This window comes from Pleurodeles waltl, chromosome 1_2, assembly GCF_031143425.1.
Source record: "Pleurodeles waltl isolate 20211129_DDA chromosome 1_2, aPleWal1.hap1.20221129, whole genome shotgun sequence".
In the NCBI taxonomy this organism is placed as follows: Eukaryota; Metazoa; Chordata; class Amphibia; order Caudata; family Salamandridae; genus Pleurodeles; species Pleurodeles waltl.
Genome location: NC_090437.1, coordinates 799,830,851 through 799,856,138, shown reverse-complemented (window position 1 = coordinate 799,856,138; position 25,288 = coordinate 799,830,851). Strand labels below are relative to the sequence as shown.

At 43.7% G+C, this 25,288-nt stretch overlaps 1 protein-coding gene across 8 annotated transcripts in view; it reads right to left on the bottom strand.

The window, feature by feature from the left end:
- CLCN3 (chloride voltage-gated channel 3) overlaps positions 1–25,288 on the bottom strand; it is a 517,267-nt gene that overhangs the window by 113,989 nt on the left and 377,990 nt on the right. For all 8 annotated transcript variants that reach the window (XR_011205536.1, XR_011205538.1, XM_069244222.1 and 5 more), the window contains one exon: positions 25,016–25,222. Coding sequence is in view for 6 of the 8 variants with exons in the window: in XM_069244222.1 (XP_069100323.1) it covers positions 25,016–25,222 (207 nt within the window). In the remaining 2 variants the exon portion in view is untranslated. The remainder of the gene's footprint in view (positions 1–25,015; positions 25,223–25,288) is intronic.

Genomic DNA, 25,288 nt, shown 5'->3' with positions numbered 1-25,288 from the left:
ACTAATAAGCTGATGTCTGGGAAAGATGATCGGATTTCCAAAAATATTTAAATTGATATTTGAGTGATAAACTGAAAGACATTAGGGAGACTTGTTAGCATGATTAGTAACTTGCTGCCAGAGGCACTGCAGTTGACTGTTATGTTTGTACAATGTTCTAGCATTCCAAATTGATAAAGCCCTTTTCACAATAATGCTGGTAATCTTGCCGATGAACTGAGGTGATCACTGCTGATAATATGCATGGAGTGGCCATCTTGTCTGATGTGATCGCTATAATAACACTAAAAATTAGTACCTTGTTGTGATTTTTATTAAACATAAGTTGCTCGTAATATAGAAAAGGTTGGAGGCTCCTGTACTAGAGCATAATCCCTGAATCCAAATATTTTTCTGTCTGTGTGGAATAAGCCTGGGAAGTCTCTACACCCAGCCAATGCTAAGATTCCTTGAGATTGGCACATGGCTTCTTTTCCAAGGCCCTTGCTGGATCTGTAAGCCTGGGTTTAAGCCCATATACTGACAACCGATCTTTTCAGATTGTCCTTTTTTTATGACTATAATGTGATTTTGTTATTTCTCTTCTGTGGTTCAAAACAGAAATAAATCCAGAGTCCTTAATTATGTGAAATGATTCATGTTTGTTGGAGAATTCCCTCACTGTATGGTCTATGTGCCAACTGGGTTACATTGCCTGTGAGCATTCCAACGGCCAATCAATGCGGATAAAGAGTTTACTAATAATGATGACTGCCATCTTTTTTTTAATCAGTTTAATACTGGTCCCACACAAGATTTATGTTCTTCTAAGGGTGATGTTTTTAAGTTAATTGGACAGGCAATACGATTACCTGAAGGTGTAGTGGCGTGTTGGTCTGATGAGGGACTTGTGTATATATTGTATAAAACAAGGGAACTGTGTTAGGTTTAGTGAAGGTATGCTGCACTCAGTGAGCAAACGTTACTCTCATTGAGTCTCGCAGTGGTACCAATACTACTGCTCAGTGCTTACTATCAACCACAAAGCATACCCATAGTGATATAGTTTTCAATTTGTCTTATGTCAGGAGTGTGCCATTCATCAATGTATTTTTCTGCGTTCGGGTGCTTGTGTACGTATCCTTGTGAAAGCAAAACTACAAGTACTAGCGTGTTAAAAGCACTACTCAATCTGATACAGAAAAGTGTACAAGAGCGGTCAAAAAAGGTGACGGCTACAAAAAAATGTCAAGGAATTTGATGAGGTTATGACCAGAGCGCATAATTGTTTTTATATGTGCACAATGCGTTTTATTACCAGGTTTCAAAATTCTGCACTAAAAGACTCCAGTTTTCAGAAAGTGCAAGCCAAGTCAAGCCCACCGGACTTCATGAGTCCAGTCTAATGGTCTATATATCCCACAGCTACTCAAATTGAAGGACAGCATATAATGTACACTTCAAATCGCGGAGAAGGGAACACTTCATTCCACACAGCACATTTCTCCATCATTCTTATTGCAGATTAAGTCAGAGACTCACTTTGACCCTGCATTTTGAAAGATGTAGATTTGTTTTTTCAAACTACCAGTTGAAAACAAAAAGTGAGAATCAATGCACTAATCAGGTTGCACAGGTTACCTCTGGAAATGTAAGCTTGTGGTACTACACCGAATAATTGTGCAGGGTTCCTTAATAGAAGCCAACACAAAGACAGTGCAGTAAGGGCCATGTACCCTTGCAAAGAACAGTGATCATTACATATTTCCTCACCTACCAACTTCTTAACATTTATCATTGCATGAGGAGTGGGGACATGGCTTTTGACAGGTTTGGTACTGCTCACTGCTGTGAGGCACTTCTGTACCCCATGCCTCTCCAACTCCAGCCCCCTAAAAAAGTTCCTAGTCTGCCCCTGTTGTGCTGGGATGTTTTCACACTCTGTAATAAACAAAGGCTGTGCAAAGGCTCCAAACACGAGCTGCAAAACCGGTCAAGGCAGGATTCTTCACAGGGTGACCGTGAAGAAAGCACATATCACGTGACACACACAGTGGTATTGTGTGTATTACAAGATCTGCATTTTCCTTGTTGAATAGCAACATCTGAAAGGTGCTTTATATGCTATGCTCATGTCTAAATCTAGAACCATGCAGAGAGGGGAATGTGGCAGAAATAGACTCCCAACAGAGGCAAAGAGATTGCCACAAGTGGCAAGTGATGCCCTGAAAAAAAAAACATGGCTTTTAGAGGTTCATTTCCCCCCATTTCGTTACATGCTGCCTGTACCACCTTTGAAACAAGTAATCATGTCCCATAGGGTTATCAATAATAAAATTAATTATAGGAAGGAAAATGTTACTTACTAGTCGACATCTGTTTGTGGCATGTAGTGCTGTAGATTCCCATGCTCTGTATAAGCTTGCGGTCTAGTGTTGGACTCAGATTGGTGCAACTTGTTTTTCTTCAAAGAATCTTTTGAGTCAAGGGATTGAGTGACTCCTCCTCTTGGTAATAGTGCACATAGGCATCGAATCCTTTGTTAGATTTTTTTTCCCCTTAGGCGGGAGAGTAAAGTAGTGTGAAAAGAGTAAGAGAAAAGGAGGTCTATGCAATGTAATTACATATGTAGAATATTTACATGTAATACTAATTGCAACGGCCGCAGGCATTCGGGGAGAAGGGAGTGCACAAGTGAATCTACAGCACTACGTGCCATTACCAGATGTCTACTGGTAAGTAACATTTTCCGTTCCACAGCATGTGTTGCTGTAGATACACATGCTCTGCATAGACCGTAAAGCAGCCCCTCCATAGAGTGGTGGCTAGCGTGAGGGAGTTGCAATTGTTTGAAAAAGTGTTTACTGCTTGGCAAAATATTAGCTTGCTGGTGTGCGAATACGTCTATTCAATAGTGCTTGGTAAAGGTATGTGGTGTAGACCATGTAGCTGATTTACAAATATCTCCTGTAGGTATGTTTCCTATGAATGCCATTGAAGCACCCTTCTTTTTAGTGGAGTGCGCTCTAGGGGTGACAGGTAACTGACATTTTGCTCTGGCATTGCAAGTTTTAATGCATTTAACTATCCACCTACCTATACCTACCTCTGATAAAGGGTTTCCTTTGTGGAGTATTGAGAAAGCCATAAAAAGTTGATTAGTTTTCCTGAACTGTTTGGTTCTATGTAGTACATGAGGGCTCTTAACATCAAGGGTGTCTAGATCCCTTTCCACTACAGAATCTGGTTGGGGAAAGAAAACTGGTAGTTCAACTGTTTGGTTACTGTGGAATTGCAAAACAACCTTTGGGAGGGATTTAGGGTTAGTTCTGAGAACAACTTCATCTTTGTGAATCTGAAAGAATGGTTCTTCCCATGTTAAAGTCTGGAGCTCACTGACACATCTAATGGAAGTAATTTCCACAAGAAAAGCTACTTTCCATGATAGGAATTGTAAGGGACATGCATGTAGTGGCTCAAAAGGGGGGCCCATGAGCCTTGTGAGAACAATGTTAAGTTTCCTGGATTGTGCCAGAGGGACTCTTAGTGGAATAACTCTTAAGTCCTTCCATAAATGCCTTTATGACTGGAACCCTAAAAGAAAAAGTATACAGTTTGTTTAAAAGATATGCAGCTATAGCTGCTAAATGAAGTCCAATAGATGGGTATGCTAAATTAGCTTTTTGTAGGAAACAGATAATTTCTTGGGCCGCTGGCTTGAGAGGATAAATGTTTATGTGGCAATAGCAGACAAAGAGTTTCCACTTTGTGGCGTAACATTGTCTTGTTGTAGATGTGCGCATCTCTTTAAGAATATTTATACACTCTTGGGGTAATTGTAAGAATCAAAATTTTATGACCTTAGGAGGCATATTGCTAGGTTGAGTGACTTGGGGTCTGGATGTCATATTTGCCCTAGATCCTGTGTTGGTAGGTCCGGCCTGTTGGGAGCTTTTGATGTGGAACTAATTAGAGTTCCAGAAGTGTTGTAAACCATGGCTGTCGCATCAATGTTGGTGCTACAAGTATCATGATGAGTGAAGATTGTCTGAGTTTCCGAACTAGAAATAGAATGACTGGGATAGGCAGAAAAGCATAAGCAAATATCCCTGACCAGCTCATCCATTCAGTTTTGTCTTTAGACTGAGGGTACATGGATGCAAAGTTTTTGCATTTTGAGCTGTGACAAAGAGGTCTATTTGAGGTGTCCCCCATTTTTGGAAGTACTGTTGAAGAACTTGAGGGTGGAGTTCCAATTCATGGACTTGTTGCAGCAACCTGCTGAGGAGGTCTGCAAACTGACTGTTCATTCCTGGGACATACTGCGCTACTATGTGAATGTGGTAATGAATTGACCATTTCCATATCCTTTGTGCCAAATGGGACAGCTGGGATGAACACGTACCTCCCTGTTTTTGAAGAAAATATATGGCAGTCATGTTGCCTGTCTGTACTAGCACTACTTTGTGTTGCAAGTGTGGAAGGAAAGACTTCATTACTAGAAGACTGCTTGAAGCTCCAAGTAGATGATCTGTAAGGACTGGTGAGTAATATCCCGAAGACCTTGCACTGTAAGGTTGTGGAGATGAGCTCCCCAACTTGGGTGTGATGCCTCCGTGGTGAGAACGACCTGAGGTATAGGGTCTGGGAAGGGCAGCCCTTTCATAAAGTTGGTGGTATTCAACCATTGCAGAGAGTGATGAGTCTGGTAGGCCAGCAACACTAGATCCTTCAACTGACCCTGTGCCTGAGACCACTGAAGATAAAGACACCACAGAAGGGGACGCATGGGAAGTCTGGCATGCGGTACGGTGGCAATACAGGATGCAATCATGCACTGTGTATGAACGGTTCTCCGTTAGTTGAGGAATTAATGAGTGAAAGTTTTGTACCAGCTGGGGAATGCTGGGCCCAATTGTGTATTGAGAACCACCCCTAGATAGGGTTGTATCCAGAGAGGTTGAAGATATGATTTGAGGTAATGGATTGTGAATCTTAAAGTGTGTAAGAGATTGATTGTGAGCTGAGTGTGCTGGTGACATTGTTGAAGTATGCAGACTTTGATAAGTCATTCGTCCAAGAAAGGGAAGACATGAATGTGTTGTCTTCTGAGGTGTGTGGCAACCACTACAAGACAATTGGTGAATACTATGGGAGCGGCTGGGACCTCAAAAGGTAACACCTTAAACTAATAATGTTTTCCTGCAACTACGAATCTGAGGTATTTGTGGTGTGTTCGATCAATAGGAATGTGAAAATATGTGTCCTTTAGATCTGATGTGAACATAAAATCGCCATGTTGAAGAAAGGGAATGACATCTTGAAGAGTGACCACATGGGAATGTTGGACCACATGGAAATGTTCTGAGAGAATGTATGTGTTTAGGAGTCCGAGATTGAGAATTGGTCTGAGAGACCCATCTTTTTTTGGAATAAGAAAGTACAGGGAGTATACTCCGTACCTTGATGCTTTAATGGCACTGGCTATATGGCCCCTTTGAGGAGAAGAGACTGTACTTCATCTTTAAGAAGTGTGAGATGTTCTTGTGAAAGTTTGTGACTGCAAGGGAGAATGTTTGAAGGAGTGGAAATGAGCTCCAGACAGTAACCATTTTAGATAATGGAAAGAACTCATTGGTCGGTGGTGGTCTGGCCATTGTTGGTAAAAAATAAAAGTTGAATTCTTCTGCCTACTGGAGTGGTGTGTGGTGCTGGAGAGAGTCATTGTTTAGCAGAAGAGGTGGAGCCTCTGGAGGTTGATGGTTTGCCCCTGTCTTTATTGTTGTGTCCTCTGTTGGAATCTCTATAAAAACCTTGTGTATATGATTTAGCGGATGTTTTAGTTTGTGTGGCAGACTGGTCCATAAAGGATGACCTAAACCCTCTTCAGAAACCTGGGCATCAGAAAGTACCACGCTGTGCTGTGGCTTGGGAGAGCTCCCCCCCACCACTGCTTTAGCGGTTTCGTTATCTTTTTGGAGGTTTTCTAAAATTGTGTCTACCTGTGGGCCAAAGGTGCTCCTTATCAAAGGGCATGTTTAAGACTGCATGTTGAATCTCTGGCTTAAATCCAGAGCAACTGAGCCAAGCATGACATGTAATAATGATATCAGCGCAGTGTGCAGCTGTATCAGTAGCATCTATGGCGCACCTGATGGAATTGTTTGCGATGGTTTGCCATTCTGCTACAATTTCAGCCTCCCTTATTTGATGCTCCTGCAGGGAGGTACTGAAGGAGTTCTTCCATGGCATCCCAGTGTGCCCTGTCAGTGTGTGCTAGTAGAGCCTGGGCGCTCGCAATGCACCAATGGTTGGCTGCTCGAGCTGCACCATTTTACCTGCCTCATCTAATTTTGTACTTTCTGTATCAAGAGGTGTAGTGTCTCCTGTAGATTGGCTATTGGCTCTTTTGCATGCTGTAGATGCGAAAATAAAATATTTTGGAATTTGTGCCTTTATAAATAGAGGATCTGTGGGTGCAGCCTTATACTTTTTTTATCAACTCAGGGAGTGGTAATACATGCTTGACTGGCTCCTTAAAGAGCTCATCAGCATGCCGAAGCATGCCTGGGAGCATTGGCAAGAACTGACTTTCTTTATGCGTTGCTGCCAGGGTGTCAAATAAAAAAATCTTCCTCAAAAAGATCTGTGTGCTTTGTCACATTATGAAATGCTGCTGCCCTTGATATCACTTGTTGATATGAGGTTGAATCTTTCGGGCGTGATGGTCTAGCTGGGTAGAGATCTGGATCATAAGATGTAATAGGATCCAGACCATATGTATCTCATGGATCTGAGTCATCTAGGGTATCTCCTAAATCCTGTATCTCATGTGGGGGTGAACATGGTGGTGTAAAACTGTGTTTCGTGGCAGTGACTGAGCTGGAGAAGGAGGTGGAGAGGATGGAGGACAAGGCTGAGGAAAAGATGGTGTTTTTTGTTTGGTAGCCTTTTTTGCAGGCGTAGGTGTGTCAAGTGCCTCCGGAAAAGTCAATTTTCTTTTTATAGGAACAGGGGATGGTACAAGAATGTAACTTGTTCCCTCTTGATTATGAAGTTGGCATTGTGAAACGTCCATGACTTCCAAAATTGGCTCCAACTGTGAAGGGCTAGTAGGAGACTGTCTGGAATCTGCTGGAGTTGAAACAGTCTTTAATTTTTTCGGCTCCAAAGTTGTTGGTCGGTGCCGAACTGTCGGCACCGAAGCAGTAGAGGGCAGTTTTTTGGTCAGCACCAAAGTGGTCCATACCGAAACAGTTGGTGCGAGGTGCTTTACAAAGCTGAAGTCAAAGCCAAAGTTTTAACTTTGGCTTCTTTCATAGCCGAGCTGAACGGCGAGGCATCCAAAATGCTTTCCCAGCTCTGACCGTGGCCAGAAGGCAGTGGCGGACTGGTTACCTCTTTAGTTTTGAGTTTTACAGTCTTGGTCATGGGTGCAGGGGCCTTTGTACCCAACCGTCTGAACCGACTGCAGCTCATGACTCTTGATGTCAGACTGAATATATGAGTCACAATTTTGGATCGAAAAAGCCTCTTCTTTCTGTGGTTCCTCCTGTGCGTGCTCCTCCAAGAAAATGTCCGGTGTGTCGCCTGGAGTTCGAGATGTAATTTTGAGTCGATTGGCTCTTCTGTCCCGAAGCGGTTTTTTTGGGGGACCGAAACGATCGACAAGCATCACAGGTTTGCTCGTTGAGGCCAGGGGGAGAGACACAAATTGCACACCTGGTGCTGATCGGTGTGTAAGAACTTTCAATGACATTGAGGGCAAAATCGAAATGGAGTCTGTTCCATCAGGGCTGCTGCATAGCAAGGTGCCTTGTGTGAGATGTAGGCCCGAAGAGGGGCGCAAAAGCCTCGAAGGGTTGAGAGTCGCTTCAGAGTTTGAACCAAGGTTACCGTATGAGAAAGAACATGATCGAAAACAATACAGTTGCTGAAAGGGAAACGGAGAGAAACCGGTTAAGGACCGTATTGAGCCAATACCTCTGAGCGAGAGGAACACACTTCTGAACCAGATGGCGGAGAGAAAACAATCTAACAAAGGACTTGATGTCCCTGCACACTATTACCAAGAGGAGTCACTCGATCCCGTGACTCAAGAACATTCTTCAAAAAACCCTCTAAGCCCAACACTAGATGGCAAGCTTATGCAGAGCAAGCTACACATGCCATTGAACACTTAATTTCAAACAAACAAACATTATGGTACGAATACATGAATATATTTTGCAAAACATAAACAAAGTTGTCAAAAGACAGCGTTATAAATAACTCAAAATTGTGTTTTTATGTGCAGAGTGAACACATGGGGCTCGTGAAAAGACAGAAAATGGTGCAAAGTGAAACACAAGGAGAGGTTACACAGCAAACTGATGATATCTGATCATTCTTCTGTAGTATTTAGAACAGTTCCATCATTTCTACAATATTGTTGCACAATACAAGTCTGAATATCTGCTGATATTTGTCAACGGCGTTTTGACATTCATTGACTTGAGGTCATCATCAGGACAAGACACACAATAAGTAGAGTTGCTGTCTTGGGGATAAATAAAACCAGGTTGCAACCAAGAATACAGAGGAAACCAAAATTATAAGGATTGAATTGCAATGCAATATAAAAAAAACAAGTAATAGGTGCCTCAAAACCACCATGAAGGCGTGAAGAAGAAATGATAAACACTCACAGTTGGTAAACAGATGAGCTCCTCTTCAAAAGCAATGGAAAAATCAAAAAATGAGCCAGAGAAGCACAACTTATTAGGTGAAGGACAAAACTTAAAAAACAGAAAAGCACTCATGGGTAGGATGCTTAAGTCCACAGAAAACTAAGCACTGTATGTGCAGAAGGTGCACGGAATGACAACCTGAAAGGCGCAAAAGTCAGCTAGCCAATTAAGAATAGTTATGCCTAAACTGATCCTAGTGAAGGAGGAAGCAATGTGCTTTAAGGACCCTCCGTGCAGGGGGCCTAGTGTGTGTCAGCTGATCACACGGGCCCCCACCACAATATCTGCTCCTTCAGCCTTGAAAAATATAACGGAAAATGCTCTATAGGTCAACACAACTCAGACAAATGTGGAAGTTTTATTGCAAAGGAAAATGTTCCAGGTAGAGTTTGGTAAAGGGCAAGAAAGTGCCTGCTAACGGTTATCTGGGTATCTGCTTTAACAAGCGGTGGAGTAAGCGTGCTTCATTAATTCCTGGCAACTAAACAATATATTTAAATGTCACAAGACCAAAAATGATTGAACTGACACAATGGCTCGAGCCACATTTTTTTACCAACATTAATATATGTGGCAGAGGCTCTGGCAGGTAAGATACAAGCTGCCCATTGTTAACTTGCCTCAATCAACCCTGAAGAACAGGTTACTTACTTCCAGCAACATTCTCTTTGGTGTCTATTCTTTCTAATTTCAGATTCCCCACCTCAGGAATATTCCCCACTCGTCAGACTGGATCCAGAAACGTTAAAGCAGTATTCCTGCACACCAGCAGAAGGAATCATGCGGCTCCAAAACAATGTCATTTTGCTTCAGAAGCAACAAGCAGAGCTGCATATAAGTGTCACCCATCCACAATGGCGTCAGCTGCTTTTTTAGGTTTGTCCATGCTGTTAGATGCAGTGCTCATCATCAAACTGGCATGACCAGAGTACAGATTGAAAATGTCACTTACCCAGTGTACATCTGTTCGTGGCATCAGTTGCTGAAGATTCACATGTTTTGCATAGCTCGCCATCTGGTGTTGGGTCGGAGTGTTACAAGTTGTTTTTCTTCGAAGAAGTCTTTCGAGTCACGGGACCGAGTGACTCCTCCTTTTGTCTCCATTGCGCATGGGCGTCGACTCCATCTTCGATTGTTTTCCCCGCAGAGGGTGAGGTAGGAGTTGTGTTGTAGTAATAGTGCCCATGCAATGGAGTGACTGAGTATGTACCTATTTAAGGTTTAAATAATATATTTACAAATGTACAAAGCTTAAGTTAACTTCCGAACTGCTACAGGCTCCCGGGGAGGCGGGTGGGCACATGTGAATCTTCAGCGACTGATGCCACGAACAGATGTATACTGGGTAAGTGACATTTTCAGTTCGATGGCATCTGTCGCTGGAGATACACATGTTTTGCATAGACTAGTAAGCAGTTAACTCCCCAAAAGCGGTGGTTTAGCCTGTAGGAGTGGAAGTGGTTTGAAATAAGGTTCTTAGCACGGCTTGACCTACTGTGGCTTGTTGCGCAGATAACACATCTACACAGTAGTGCTTGGTGAATGTGTGAGGCGTAGACCATGTGGCTGCCTTACATATTTCGTGTATTGGAATATTTCCTAGGAAGGCCATGGTGGCACCTTTCTTTCTGGTTGAGTGTGCCCTTGGTGTAATGGGCAGCTGTCGTTTTGCTTTAAGGTAGCAGATTTGGATGCACTTAACTATCCCTCTGGCTATACCTTGTTTTGATATTGGGTTTCCTGCATGAGATTTTTGGAATGAAATAAATAGCTGTTTAGTTTTCCTGATGTTCTTTGTTCTGTCAATGTAGTACATTAATGCTCTTTTGACATCTAATGTATGTAGTGCCCTCTCAGCTACGGAATCTGGCTGTGGGAAGAATACTGGTAGTTCCACCGTTTGATTTAGGTCGAATGGTGAAATAACCTTCGGTAAAAATTTAGGATTAGTCCTTAGGACTACCTTATTTTTGTGTAGTTGGATAAAAGGTTCTTGTATTGTAAACGCCTGAATCTCACTTACTCTTCTTAGAGATGTGATGGCGATGAGAAATGAAACTTTCCAGGTTAGGAATTGTATTTCGCAAGAATGCATAGGTTCAAAGGGTGGACCCATGAGCCTTGTTAAGACGATGTTAAGGTTCCATGAAGGAACGGGTGGTGTCCGTGGTGGTATAATTCTTTTGAGGCCTTCCATAAACGCTTTAATAACAGGTATCCTAAATAGTGAAGTTGAATGGGTAATCTGCAGGTATGCAGATATTGCTGAGAGGTGTATCTTAATGGAAGAGAAGGCCAGGTTCGATTTTTGTAAGTGTAGTAAGTAGCCCACTACATCCTTTGGAGATGCGTGTAATGGTTGGATTTGATTCTGATGGCAGTAGCAAACAAACCTTTTCCATTTGCTTGCATAACAGTGTCTAGTGGATGGTCTTCTAGCTTGCTTTATGACTTCCATACATTCTTGTGTGAGGTTTAAGTGTCCGAATTTTAGGATTTCAGGAGCCAGATTGCTAGATTCAGCGATGCTGGGTTTGGATGCCTGATCTGTTGTTTGTGTTGTGTTAACAGATCTGGCCTGTTGGGCAACTTGACGTGGGGTACTACTGATAGGTCTAGCAGTGTTGTGTACCAAGGTTGCCTTGCCCATGTTGGTGCTATCAGTATGAGTTTGAGTTTGCTTTGACTCAATTTGTTTACTAGATATGGAATGAGAGGGAGAGGGGGAAAAGCGTACGCAAATATCCCTGACCAGTTCATCCATAGGGCATTGCCTTGGGACTGCCTGTGTGGGTATCTGGATGCGAAGTTTTGGCATTTTGCGTTCTCCTTCGTTGCAAATAAGTCTATTTGAGGTGTTCCCCAAAGTTTGAAGTAAGTGTTTATAATTTGGGGGTGAATCTCCCATTCGTGGACCTGTTGGTGATCTCGAGAGAGATTGTCTGCAAGTTGATTTTGGATCCCTGGAATAAACTGTGCTATTAGGCGAACGTGGTTGTGAATTGCCCAGCGCCATATCTTTTGTGCTAGGAGGCTCAGCTGCGGTGAGTGTCCCCCCCCCTGTTTGTTTAGATAATACATTGTTGTCATGTTGTCTGTTTTGACAAGAATCTACTTGTGAGTTATGATTGGTTGGAATACTTTTAGTGCTTGAAAAACTGCGTTGATCGAGGTGTGCTCCCCACACCGTCATGGAAGCATCTGTCGTTATTACGAATTGTGGCACTGGGTCTTGGAAAGGCCGCCCTTTGTTTAAATTTATACTGTTCCACCATAGAAGCGAGAGGTATTTTGGCGGTCTATCAACACCAGATCTAGAAGGTGACCCTGTGCTTGTGACCATTGCGATGCTAGGCACTGTTGTAAGGGCCTCATGTGCAGTCTTGCGTTCGGGACAATGGCTATGCATGAGGACATCATGCCTAGGAGTTGTAATATCATTTTTGCTTGTATTCTCTGTGTTGGGTACATGCGTTGTATGATTTTGTTGAAATTTTGAATTCTCTGTGGACTTGGAGTGGCTAATCCTTTTGTTGTGTCTATTATGGCTCCTAGATATTGTTGTACTTTGCACGGCAGAATGTGTGATTTCGCATAGTTGATGGTGAAACCGAGTTTGTAGAGGGTTTGTATGACCTGATCTGTGTGGTGTGAGCACCTTGTCAGTGAGTTGGTCTTGATTAGCCAGTCGTCTAGATACGGGAATACGTGTATTTGCTGCCTTCTGATGTGTGCAGCCACTACTGCTAGACATTTTGTAAAGACTCTTGGCGCGGTTGTTAAACCAAACGGCAATACTTTGAATTGGTAATGTATTCCTTTGAATACAAACCTGAGGTATTTCCTGTGCGACTGATGTATTGGTATGTGGAAATACGCGTCTTTGAGCTCTAAGGTTGTCATGTACTCTTGTTGCTTTAGCAATGGTAACACCTCTTGTAGCGTGACCATGTGAAAGTGTTCTGATTTGATGTAGGTGTTTAGTGTTCTGAGGTCTAGGATTGGTCTCAGTGTTTTGTCCTTTTTTGGTATTAAGAAGTACAGTGAATAAACTCCTGTGTTTATTTGTGTTTCTGGTACTAGTTCTATTGCGTTCTTTTGCAATAATGCTTGAACTTCTGTTTCCAGAAGGTCTGAATGTTGTTTTGATAAATTCTGTGTTCTTGGTGGTATGTTTGGAGGGATTTGTAGAAATTCTATGCAATAACCATGTTGGATAATTGCTAAGACCCAAGTGTCTGTAGTTATTTCCTCCCATGCTTGGTAGTACTGGCCTATTCTTCCCCCCACTGGTGTTGTGTGGAGGGGATGAGTGACATGTGAGTCACTGCTTGGTTGTAGGGGTTTTGGGGCTTTGAAATCTTCCCCTATTCCTAGGGAATTGTCCTCTGTATTGGCCCCGAAAGCCTCCCCTCTGATACTGTCCCTGGTAGCTGGACGGTGTTGTCTGTGAGGTGCTGGCTTGTGTGGCCTGACCCCGAAACCCCCCTCTAAAGGTTGTCTTGCGGAAGGTGCTGTAAGTGCCTCTGCTCTGCGGGGAGTAGAGTGCGCCCATGGCTTTAGCAGTGTCAGTGTCCTTTTTCAGTTTCTCAATTGCCGTGTCCACCTCTGGTCCGAACAGTTCTTTTTCATTGAATGGCATATTGAGCACTGCCTGCTGTATCTCTGGTTTAAAACCAGACGTTCGTAGCCATGCGTGCCTTCTTATAGTCACAGATGTGTTAATTGTTCTCGCAGCTGTGTCCGCTGCGTCCATAGAGGAGCGTATCTGATTATTTGATAGGTTCTGTCCTTCCTCAACCACCAACTTCGCCCTCTTTTGCATTTCCTTGGGTAGATGCTCAATGAGGTGTTGCATCTCGTCCCAATGGGCTCTGTCATAGCGCGCAAGTAGTGCTTGGGAGTTAGCGATGCGCCACTGGTTTGCAGCCTGTACTGCGACTCTCTTTCCAGCTGCATCGAACTTGCGGCTCTCTTTATCTGGGGGTGGTGCATCCCCAGATGTGTGGGAGTTGGCTCTCTTGCGAGCTGCTCCTACTACGACGGAATCTGGTGGCAGCTGTGAGGTGATGAAAACAGGGTCTGTAGGAGGCGCTTTATATTTCTTTTCCACCCTTGGTGTTATTGCCCTACTCTTGACCGGCTCCTTGAAGATGTTTTTTGCGTGCCGTAGCATTCCTGGGAGCATAGGCAAGCTTTGGTAGGAGCTGTGGGTGGAGGAGAGGGTGTTGAATAAGAAGTCATCCTCGACTGGTTCTGAGTGGAGGTTTACGTTGTGGAACTCTGCCGCTCTAGCCACCACTTGTGAATAAGCCGTGCTGTCTTCTGGTGGTGAGGGCTTTGTGGGATACGCCTCTGGACTGTTGTCCGACACTGGGGCGTCGTATAAGTCCCAAGCGTCCTGGTCTTGGTCACCTTGGCTCGCGGTGGTGTGAGCCGGGGAATGTGATGGAGTTTGTGCTGGTGAAACGTTAGTTACAGGTGGAGGAGAGGGTGGCGGAGTTACCTTTTTCACCATTTTTGTTTGTGGTGCTTGGTCTGTTTGAAACTCCAGTCTCCTTTTCCTTCTAATTTGGGGAAGGGTGCTTATTTTCCCTGTTCCTTCCTGTATGAAAATACGTTTCTGCGTATGGTCCACTTCGGTGGATTGCAACTCTTCCTCAAATCTATGCTTTCGCATCTGACAGGACAGTGATTGCTCCTCTGAATAGGAACCGGTAACTGGGTCGGTTGCGGCTCGTTTTGGCACCGAAACCCTGTCTGTACTCTTTTTCGGCTCCGAGGTGACTTTTTTCTTTTTTGGAGTCGAAACCTCTCGGCGTCGATCTTCCTCGGTGCCACTGTCTCGGCGTCGAGCCGTCTCGGCACCGCTATCTCGGCGTCGATCCCTTTCAGCAGCACTGTCTCGGTCCCGAGCAGGCTGCGTGCCGGTGTCACGACCGGAGTCGGACGATCTCTGCACTGTTTCGGCCTTTTTCGGTGCCGACGGTCGGTCACCGAATTTATGGGTCGAGCCATGGCCTGGTGGCAGTGGCGTCCCCTGGGCCTTGTCACTTTTCTTGTGTGTTGCCTTCGACGTCTTACTCACAGTTCTTGGATCGTCGAATTCTTCGGAGTCCGATTCGTGGATCGAGAAGGCTTCTTCCTCCTCTTGTTCCTCGAACTCTCGGTGTGCTGTCGGCGTGGACGCCATCTGAAGTCTTCTGGCTCGACGGTCACGGAGTGTTTTTCGGGACCGGAACGCACGACAGGCCTCGCAAGTCTCTTCACTGTGCTCAGGCGACAGGCACAGGTTACAGACCAAATGTTGGTCTGAATACGGGTATTTGTTGTGGCATTTGGGACAGAAACTAAACGGGGTCCGTTCCATCTGCGTTGTCTGACTCGCGGTCGGGTCGACCAGGCCCCGACGGGGGATCGAAAGCTACCCCGAAGGGCACCGGAGCTCTCCAAACTTCGATGCGGTGTCGATTCTATCTAAGCCGATCCCGAACGCAACAATACCGACGTAATCTTCCAATAGATAGCTAACTTTCCGTTCCGAAACTCGGAGCGACAGGAACACGTCCGAACCCGATGGCGGAAAAAAAACAATCGAAGATGGAGTCGACGCCCATGCGCAATGGAGACAAAAGGAGGAGTCACTCGGTCCAGTGACTCGAAAGACTTCTTCGAAGAAAAACAACTTGTAACACTCCGACCCAACACCAGATGGTGAGCTATGCAAAACATGTGTATCTCCAGCGACAGATGCCATCGAACCTCTGGTTACTAGGACCTTTTTTAGATGGAAAAAAGTCCAGTTTGCATAAGTGTGAGACAGAAGGGTCATGGTAAATGTGCAGTTAGATAAGGTATCCATCAGAAAGCTTTTTCCCAAATGTAGGTAACTTGTTATCCTGAAGGCTACTTCCAACCCTACGTTGCTCACCTTGTGAATTGATACCATAGCAGTACCTCCCCAGATGGTGGGTCTGTGAACTGGCTCCTACCAAAGAGTCCTGCAGGACTGGGCAGGCAAAATATCTATCTTGCCGGACCTGATTGTCAAAGCAGTAGTGCTTCCTGGACATGTGTACTGACATTAACACAGCCGCCTGAGAAATCTTCATTTTTTGAACATCTTTTTATTGACATTTTCAGTTCCTTACATACAGTACATCAGACATTTTTGTATGAAAGTAATCATAAGTTCAGTCTTGTTAGTTGTACAATTGGCTTTGAGAGCTAACATTCCATGTCAGGTATATAAGATCCTGTATATAATATAACACAAGTTTCTCAGCGATGGTACGGTGTGTATTAGTCTTGTATAGCATGTAACTTTCAATCCTCATGTTCTTCTGTTTCTCTGTTTTAATTTCAACTTTAACTTTTTAAACTTAACTTTAACCTGACATCATCAATCTTTTGTGGGAGAGATAAAGTATATGTACCTTTCCTTGACCACTTTCTTTGGTTGTATCTTGAGATAATGTGTTGTGTATTTTTGTTTAAGAATATGAACATTGTCTTTAAAGTCGTCTGCTTTAGCTTCATTGATGCTCTGTCGTCTGGGGGAAGTATCTCAGGATTAGGTTTTCCATGTATATTGTTGTGTGTTTACATATAGACATCACTATATAGTAATTTCGATTCCTTCCGTTCTGCATACTGTCACAAAGTTCTCTAATAATTCATCCCATTCGTCAGCTAAGGGGTAATTTCTCATTCCTTTACTTTCCTCTCTTTTAAGAGCTGTACTTTCTGCTTTTCCCCAACCTATCTTTCTGCGCACCATTGTGTCACTTGGGAGGGCACTGCGGATTTCCAGCACTTGGCTAGTAAGCGTTTTGCTAGTGTGAGTGCTAGGTTTGTTAGCCGTGGGAGTGCCTTTCCTTTCTTTGGACGTGGGAGCAAACCCAACAAGCAGGCCTCCACTGTCTGGCACATAGGTGTGCCTGCTACTTTCTCTAAAACTGTTTTTACACCATTCCAATATTGAGCGATGGCTGGGCAACTCCAGAGCATAGGCAGTAAGGCTGCCTCTTCAGCACCACATCTAAGGCATCCTGGTGATGCTTCGGGATATAGCAAGTGTATCTTGTGTGGTGTGAGATATGCCCTGTGTAATATAGCATACTGTATAAATTAAATCTAGTATTGCGTGGTATTTGACTACGGTAATTCAGTATTGCCTCTCAGTCATCCTCTGACAGTTCTTTGCCAATATATGTCTCCCATTTAGTCCTCAGCCAGGCTAAAGGCATTGATAAATGAGTCCTTAACCTGCGGTATTAAATGTCTACCATGTCCTACTGTGTAAACAGCGTTTACAAGTTCATGTGTAGGGGGTTCTTTACTGTCTCGGGCCCAGTGTTTTTTAATATAATGCATTATGGTAGCATGTAGAAGAAAGAGCGACTATGTCAGGTTGTGTTCACGCGTGAAGTTCGTGTGTGCTAATAAATGCTGATCTTTAAAGAGTGACCCAACCGTGTCCACGCCCTCTTGTGACCATTTCCGTAGTTGTCTCTGGGTCAGTATACCTGTGTTTAATGGTAGTCCCAAAAGTGGAATATTGGGGGAGTACCGGGTTGTTTTAGTTATATATTTGAGCGCTGTTTTCCAGTATTGCAAGGCTACTCGTAATAAGAGTGGTAGTTGCCCCGGGGCTTGGGAGCTAGGACATAATAAGGAATGTATGCTACCTTTATCTAACATTTCTTGGGTGTACTCGATTTCTTGTAAATTTCTTCCGGCTAGCCAATATGCTAGCCATTGTAGTTGACCTGCCATACAGTAAGCCTTAAAGTCTGGTGTGCCCATGCCTCCTCTATCTGTTGGCATCTGCTGTTTGGCTAGGCTAATACGGCGTCTACCCTTACCCCAAATCAAGGTCGAGCAGCATCGAATTGAGGGTCTTGAAGTGTATTTCTGGGATTCTCACTGGTAAATTCATAAAGTAATATAGCAAGCGGGGTAGCATTCCCATCTTGGCTAGAGCGAGCTTACCTGCAACTGATATTGGTAGTGATGTCCAAAATTGTATCTGTGATCTATGTGAAGCCATCACTTTTAGTAAGTTACCTTCCAATAGATCTATTGGGGTGCAATAAATTTGTATGCTGAGGTATCGGAATGTGTCTGCAGCTAGTTGTAGTTGTTTGTCGCCAAATGTTACTATATTTCTCGGAGCTTGTCAAAGTTTATGGCTAGTCCTGTTAGTGGTGTGAATTTTTGGAATATTTGTGCTATAGTGCCCAGGTTTTGCCTCATATCTTTCAAATATAAAATAATGTCATCCACATAGAGTGATACCGTGTGATTGGTTCCAGGTGTATCTATTGCCAGCCTATACCGTCTTGCCGTAGCCGGCAGGCGAGTGGTTCTATCGCCATAATGAACAGTAAGGGGGATAGCGGGCACCCTTGTCTGGTGCCCCTCGCCTGAGAAATCTTCATGATAGGAACTCTGCATGGAAACAGTGGCTGCAGCTTTGGCTTTGTTAGAATGTTTGTTTACAAATGTTTCTTGGTGCAACCAATGTAAAAACTGAGTATTTTCTTGGGGTCCAAATGATGGAGCTTCTCTTCCCATTTTAAGGAATAAGGTGGCACAAACAACATCAAGAGTGTTACTGCTATGATTTCAGTGTTCTGCTTCTGAGGGGCACTGTAAATGGATACACTGCAGCCTGGAAATCAACACTAAAATACATCCAAAGTACCTGTATGACTTCTGCCTGCTTTCCATTTGAGTCTTTGACTCATTGGAAAATCCATGTTTGCTTCCATGGACTACTGATCCCAGAATACACTGTTCAATATTCATAGAGAACGGAAATCAGCTATGAAATGTTTATTGTTGTTCCTTGGCACTAGACTCTTTCTTCATTTTGAGAGGTGGGAGTTGCACACACCTGTGACTAGCCTTGTGCTGCCTAATCATGTGACTCTACCAAGGGTTTGCTGCTGCCTAAAGCTGCTCATAAGCTGCCACTGCCTGAAGCTCCTTTTTGTGCTCTTAAGTTTGTTTCTTGGTGTACTGAATTTCTTGTTGCTTGTTTTCCTCACCAGTTCCTGCCTTACTTCAGCCGCAGCCTATGTCCCGTTCCTGAGTAGCTTGCTGCAGATCTCATCCACCCCTCCATTACTTCTCGTTTACTTCCTTGCCTGCCTTTTTCTGCAGTTAGGTGTATAATTGTTCCTATTTTGTTCCTTCTGTTCCTGTAAATATTTCCCTTTGCCTATTCTTCTTTTGTTTGTCATTGCTCTTGTATTTTCTTCCAGTCTCCTAGATTTTTGCTCCTTGCTTATGTGGCTCTTCTCCGCGTTTCTCTCATCATCTTGAATTCTCTTGCAGTTGCAGTCTCTTGTGTGCTACAGTTCCTAGTGTCCTGTGCTTGTACTGCCCAGTTTGTTCTCCACCATTTCTTTGAACACCTTGATCTTGAACATTTACTACAGTTCTTTGTTATTTTCTAGTGCTTGTTTTGTGTACGCCTGTGTATACGTGTATGTATTCCTTTTGTAGAGGGGTTGGCTTCAGGTTTCCAGGAGGCAATTCATGCCCAATCTTTTGTCTTGTATTACATGCACTCATAAGTGTCTTAACTGTGACAGTGTGATAAATCGCTACTGTGCCTTCTGCTGGACCCATAAGAACATGTCTTGTGTATGTCAGTAGAATTTTTGTTTGTGCCCTAGGGTTACGAAACAATCACTTCTGCTGCCTCCATTCTCCTTTCTATAGAGTTTCCAAAATGACTATCTGTAAGAGTAATATGCACAGACACACTGGCATTCCCCGTTGTTGTGGGAAGTTTTGAGTCTGACCTATGTATTTTCCTAGTGTTAATTCAGTGTGTTTGTCCAATAATGGTTTTGTTCCCTGTTTGCTCGCATTAAAGTTACTTTGCTTTTTCTATCCTGTTCTTTAACTTGTTTGTGTTGGTTCTTTCTTGGTGTATGCCTTTTCCTGCTCATCTGCATTTATGTGCACTTCTTCCATAGGCAGATACTCCCGGAGTCTGAGGTGTGCTCTGCCCAAACCGCATAACAAAGCCAGCTTGTCTGATATGAAATAGAAGAACCTTGGTCTGAGGCCTAATTAGCAGCACAGAGATTGTTTTGGTCAGAGGGTGAAGGGGAAGTTGGTGGTTCTCTTTCTGCTTTAGCATCTGATGAGGTCTCAGCATGTACCAAGGAGGGCCCGAAGTAAAATCAAGACCCATCTGTCTGAAGTGATGGATTGCATTCAGTAAGTAGGCCAAAATTCTTATCCACCACCCCTCCTTTCCCTAAAACAGAGCTATGCAAGGAAGTGGTCGGAGAAGCATTGGCTTACTGAAGTTTACAGTCTGACTCTCTTTATTGTGCCCCGAGATCTTGACCAGGAGCCTTCTGTGTGGTTAGAAGATCTCTGCTGAGGACAATAGGGCTGGCAGCAGTAGTGCCATCTAATTTGCTGATATTGTGAAAATTTTCGAACTAATATGGCTCATGTGCCATGAAAAGGTGGTTGGTGTCAACCAACATCCCAATACCTAGCAATCTCAGTGAAAGTTTTGATGTGCTGTAGAGTTCTGTCTACGCGGCATCGAAATAACACTTCCCCATCAAAGGAGAGGCCCAGCACTTTTTTCTCCAGAAAGAGATTTAAATATGGTAATATCTGCCCAGCACTGAAAGAGAAAGTTTGTAGCTGTCACTGAAACCTTAGCCATGGCACATCTGCTTCCTATGTGTCCTATTTACTTCTCTCTGAGATCTGTGAGGTAAACTGACGGACGTAACGAGTTGCAGGCGTAGCCACAAAAATGAGAGAGACAGTGAGGTGTCCCATCATGCAAGCCAAGATACTTTCTTTAGCACTGCATTTATACTCAAGTTGTGGGGCAGCTAGAGAGATGATTTCAGTTGTTTGCAATATTCTCTTCTTTTCCCCTAATGTACGTTTCAATATGGGATCCCCTACGTCAACATCCAGGATGGTTGATGGAAAGCATGCACAAAGCAGTGCATTTACTTAGCTGTGACAGGCAAGCTGAATGTCTTAGTGGCCTTTTTGCCCAGACTAATGATTTTCACAATTTCATCTGCATCTGAGTTTGACAGAAGAGTAGGTTCCATCCCTCCGGCTGGAGCAATGCCGGCTTCAAGCTCATTATCAGGCACCTATTCTTACGCTTCCTTTTACTCACTGTCTTCACCCAAAGCGCTGTCCCTCTCGGCCTGCTAATAGGCAGTTAATTGGCAGTGAAGGATGTAACAAGTTATTTTGTATCAGTGCTGGTGGAGGAGGCTATTACACTGCTTGAGGCAGATGAGGATCCAGAAACCCTCTACTGGCTATATCTGAATCCTTGATTGTGTATCCTTGTTGCAACATCAATTGTACTACACTGCTGGAGTTTATTTACAGCTGTTTACAATACATGATGGTCCTAAATGACTGAATAACGTTTCTTCTGTCAACAGCAGGCTATCTAAAAGTGAAGAAGTATTGTTCCTTTACTTACAAGTCTTTGTTACATAAGCCTCACATTCAACTTCAAATCATGTAATGTTTGGAATAAGATACAAACTTCATCCCAGAGCCTTTTATCTTTAATAGACTGACATGCTTGCATTCATTTGCATTTTATAACTGGAACAGTAGTAGTTAAAATAGCACCAAAGCACAAGCAACTCCAATTGTATTACTAATTCAATGGCTTTTCACAACATAGAAAGCATCCAGACTACCTGTCTCTGTAGTAAACAGTTATAATCCATTTTTAATGAAAACACCGTTAAGTCATTGTCGCTCAGCAAAAGTTATGCATAGAACTATATTTAAACACCAGGCCGGACAAGGACTTTCCTCAGGGTTGCACAACCGATACAATGTCATTGTGGTATTCTGCGCACCAGATCCATGATCAATGGAAGAGGAAAAGCATATGAAGAGATCCCTGACCAGATTTAACCAGAAGTCTAGGGAATGGGGTTGTATAAATCTAGCGGCATTATTTTGGCATTTATTTTAGGTCTGTAGAAAACAAGTACAGTTTCAGGGTCCCCACTCAAGAGATTTCTTTTTTTTTTACAGTTCTACTGTTTGTTTCCCATTTGTGGGCCGTCTCCTGAGGACTGTGAAATTGTTTACCCCTCAAGAAGATGAATGTGGTGGCTGACTGCACATGTCCAAACAACTGCATTGTGCCATTGGTGAAAAAAGAGTGAAATGTGCCTGCCTTGAATCTTTATGTAATACATGGCTAGGGCAAACCAGGCTATGGCACCAGAGAGCTGTGTAAGGGCAAACATGAGGATACATTCAACAAGTGATTAGAGTGGTAGCTGGTTTGTGGACTGTTATACTGCATTATGATACAGTGTGCTTTAAATGGGTGCACCTTCAAATCTTTCCCTAATTGGAGCAGGGTTTGGACAGCCCTGACGGATACAGGGATTTTCCGGAACCTCAGCGCATAAATGGAAAAGGCAGGCTGTCTTGTATTTATTTTCTTTCCTACACTTCATAGTCTCCAATCTGATTGTTTCCTGACTGCAGGTGTGCTCAGACACACCAAAGATAGTTAGGTTGTTAGTCAAATAGGTGGGGGTGCAGGTTGCGATAGCTCACAAATCACATAGATGATTTTGAAGCTTGTGTGGGCTGGCGAGGGAAGTCAATGGTTTCATCAGAATAGGCGTGATGTGATCATATCTCTTTAGACCACAGGTTCCCAACCTCTTCACTTCTGTGGACCCCCCCACTGAATCTATATTGGAATCCAGGGACCCCTCCACTGAGTCATCATTGAAAGCTGGGTACCTAATCTGTTAATATTATTTAATTTTCTAAGCAATCGCGGACCGCCTGAGGAGACTTCGGGCCCCCCAGGGGTCCCTGGGCCACAGGTTGGGAACCCCTGCTTTAGACCATGGATAAGACATGATGCAATGTGCAGGATGATGCCCTTAAGAGGTACCAGTGTGGACTCTGAAAGGCATTACCATGTTCCAACCACAAGACTACAAGAGCTTGAATAGCAGTTCTTAGTCGATTTCTGTGCCGAACAATGTCACTTTCTTCAGTACAGAGTCTTTGTCTTCTAGACAATGTATTCTTTGAGGGTGTGATTGAGATCCAGGGTGATTGCAAGTGACTTGGCATGGGTTAAAGTTGGAGTTTGAGGTTTGTACTTTTTCGAAAAAGAAAATTCTTGGAAAATAACAAAAATTCTGTCTTGGTGGGGTTCAGCTTCAGGTAAGTCCTGGACCATCCAAGACTAGATGAGGTACAGGAAGAACGTGAGGTACTGGATGCCTGGAGCAGAGGAGTATTTCAAGCATATTTGTTTATCATAGGCATATTGGTGAATTTTGATGCAGTTCTCCATAAAAGGGTTGACGATGACATGGGACAAAATAAAACCCTGGAACATTCTACTAGCAACAGAGAACTTCTATGACCTGAAGATGCCTATGTGCACAAATTTGTGTGGGTTAGAAAGGTAGGGTGAGAACCACTGTAGAATGTTTCCAGTGAATCTCGTTTTAGATTTCAGGATGTGGATGAGGGTAGGTCGGTTGATGGTATCATAGGTAGCTAAGAGATCCAGCAATATCTGATAGAGACTTCTAACTGCAGATCCCTTACCTTAGAATTATCCGCAGGCATTATACTAGATCCGAAAGATTTTTCGTGAGCAGTACCCCTGGGCGCCGGCAAGTGGAGTCGATTGGCTCCATGTGCGTTGTAGCTGGCACTGGAAGTGACGTCCATGGAACCTGTATAGGCACCACCCAGGTGTGCATTTGTCAGTTCTTTTCTTTCCACGCCATCCAGCACAGACCAGGGAAGAGCTACCCCTTCAGTCTTTTTTGACTGTACCTATTTCGAAATTTTGCAAAAGTTTTTTTTAGGTTTTCCTCCTGGTGTGGCAGGATGTCATTCAAGAAGGGTGGCTTCAAGCCCTGCTGTGCCTGTCACAGGCCAATGTCGGTGATAGACTCACACCTTGTTCGTCTGTGGTGCCTTGAGTGCGACCTCCGCCCAAAGTCGTGCTCTGACTACAACACAATGAACCCGAAGGCCTTGAGGGACCGATCGCTCAAGCTTATGGTGGCCTGTTGTCCGACTTTGCGCCAGTGGAGGACAATTTGGAAGGATATCAGGGTACCGGATTAATGTGGGGAAAACAGAAACTATGCAGTGGAATATGGAAGTAGGGTCAATAACAAATAAGCAGGAAATACGGTACCTGGGTATCTTAGTGACCCAAAATTTGAAGGACTTAGCGGAAAGGAATGCTCGAAAGTTATTAGCAGAATGTAAAATTATGCTACAAAAATGGGCATGTCACCCTTTGACGATTCTTGGGAGGATAAATCTAGTTAAGATGTTTATTCTGCCCAAATGGAACTTTGTGTTTTCAGCTATACCCTTGGCAATGCACAAGGGGCACCTAGATAAAATGCAACAAGCGATAAGTAGTTTTATCTGGAACTCAAAGGGGCCGAGGATATCATGGAAAAAGCTACGCAGAAGGAGGGAAAAAGGAGGACTGGCTCTCCCTGATTTGACATATTATGCGTGGGCTTTCTTGTTTAAAAACTCAAGGATGCTGTTTATAACCCCAGACGGTTCAGCAGTGGGCAGAATGTACAAGGCTATGGTGTTGTCTGAAAAAGGGGGCTTACAGTCTTTTTTATTTAAATTTGGTGACCCTAAATTCTTCAAAAAAGTTAAACTAAAAGTGCTGCAAGGAATGGCAAGGAGTTGGTACCAGTTGAGGCGGCGGTTAGGTGTACATTATTATAGCTATCAGGCCCCTATTTGGGATTCCCCGGGCACCCCAGAATGCTGTCAGGATATCCTCGCATTACCACTTAAAAGGGCAGGTGTGGAAAGGTGGGGGGAGATTGCACGAGATGGTACTTTATGCCTTTGGGATGAATTGGTAAGAATAACGGACGGTTCTCTGTCCAGGTTGAAATATTTACAGATAAGACAGTGGGAAAAAGAAACTAAGGGGGGATTGGGAGTGGTAAATGCCCTGGAGGACTCTTTTTTAGACCTGGCACTCTCGGCTTCGGGGAAGAGGGTGGCGGTTTGGTATTGGGAAATATTAGAAACTTTGGATGAGAACTTTGACCTACCAAGCAAGTTATGGGGCAAGGTGATGCTAGGCGACAAGATTGGGTTATGGTGGAAGAAGTCGTATACGACATTGTATGAAGTAGTGAACCGGCCCCATTAAGGAAAAAACACCTTTATACTCTACAAAGACCATACATAACAGCTAAACTTGGAAAGCACTGCAAGAAACATACCTCTCTTTTCTTAGCTTCGTTTGTGCTGTACTTTGGAAAGAGATAAGAAAATATGTTACCACAGCAACAGGCAACATGTACGAGAGGCCCCTCTTTCCCAAGGCTCAATCCGGATGCCACGGCCAGCACCAGAGTCACCGTTTTTATGAGCAAGGTCCATTTGCCCAAGTATCCACGGATGATAAATCCACTTAAAATTGTTTTGATCTGCAAAAGAAGACAGGTAAATTCAATAATTCACAAAAATGTATGTTAAATATAGGTTAACATCAC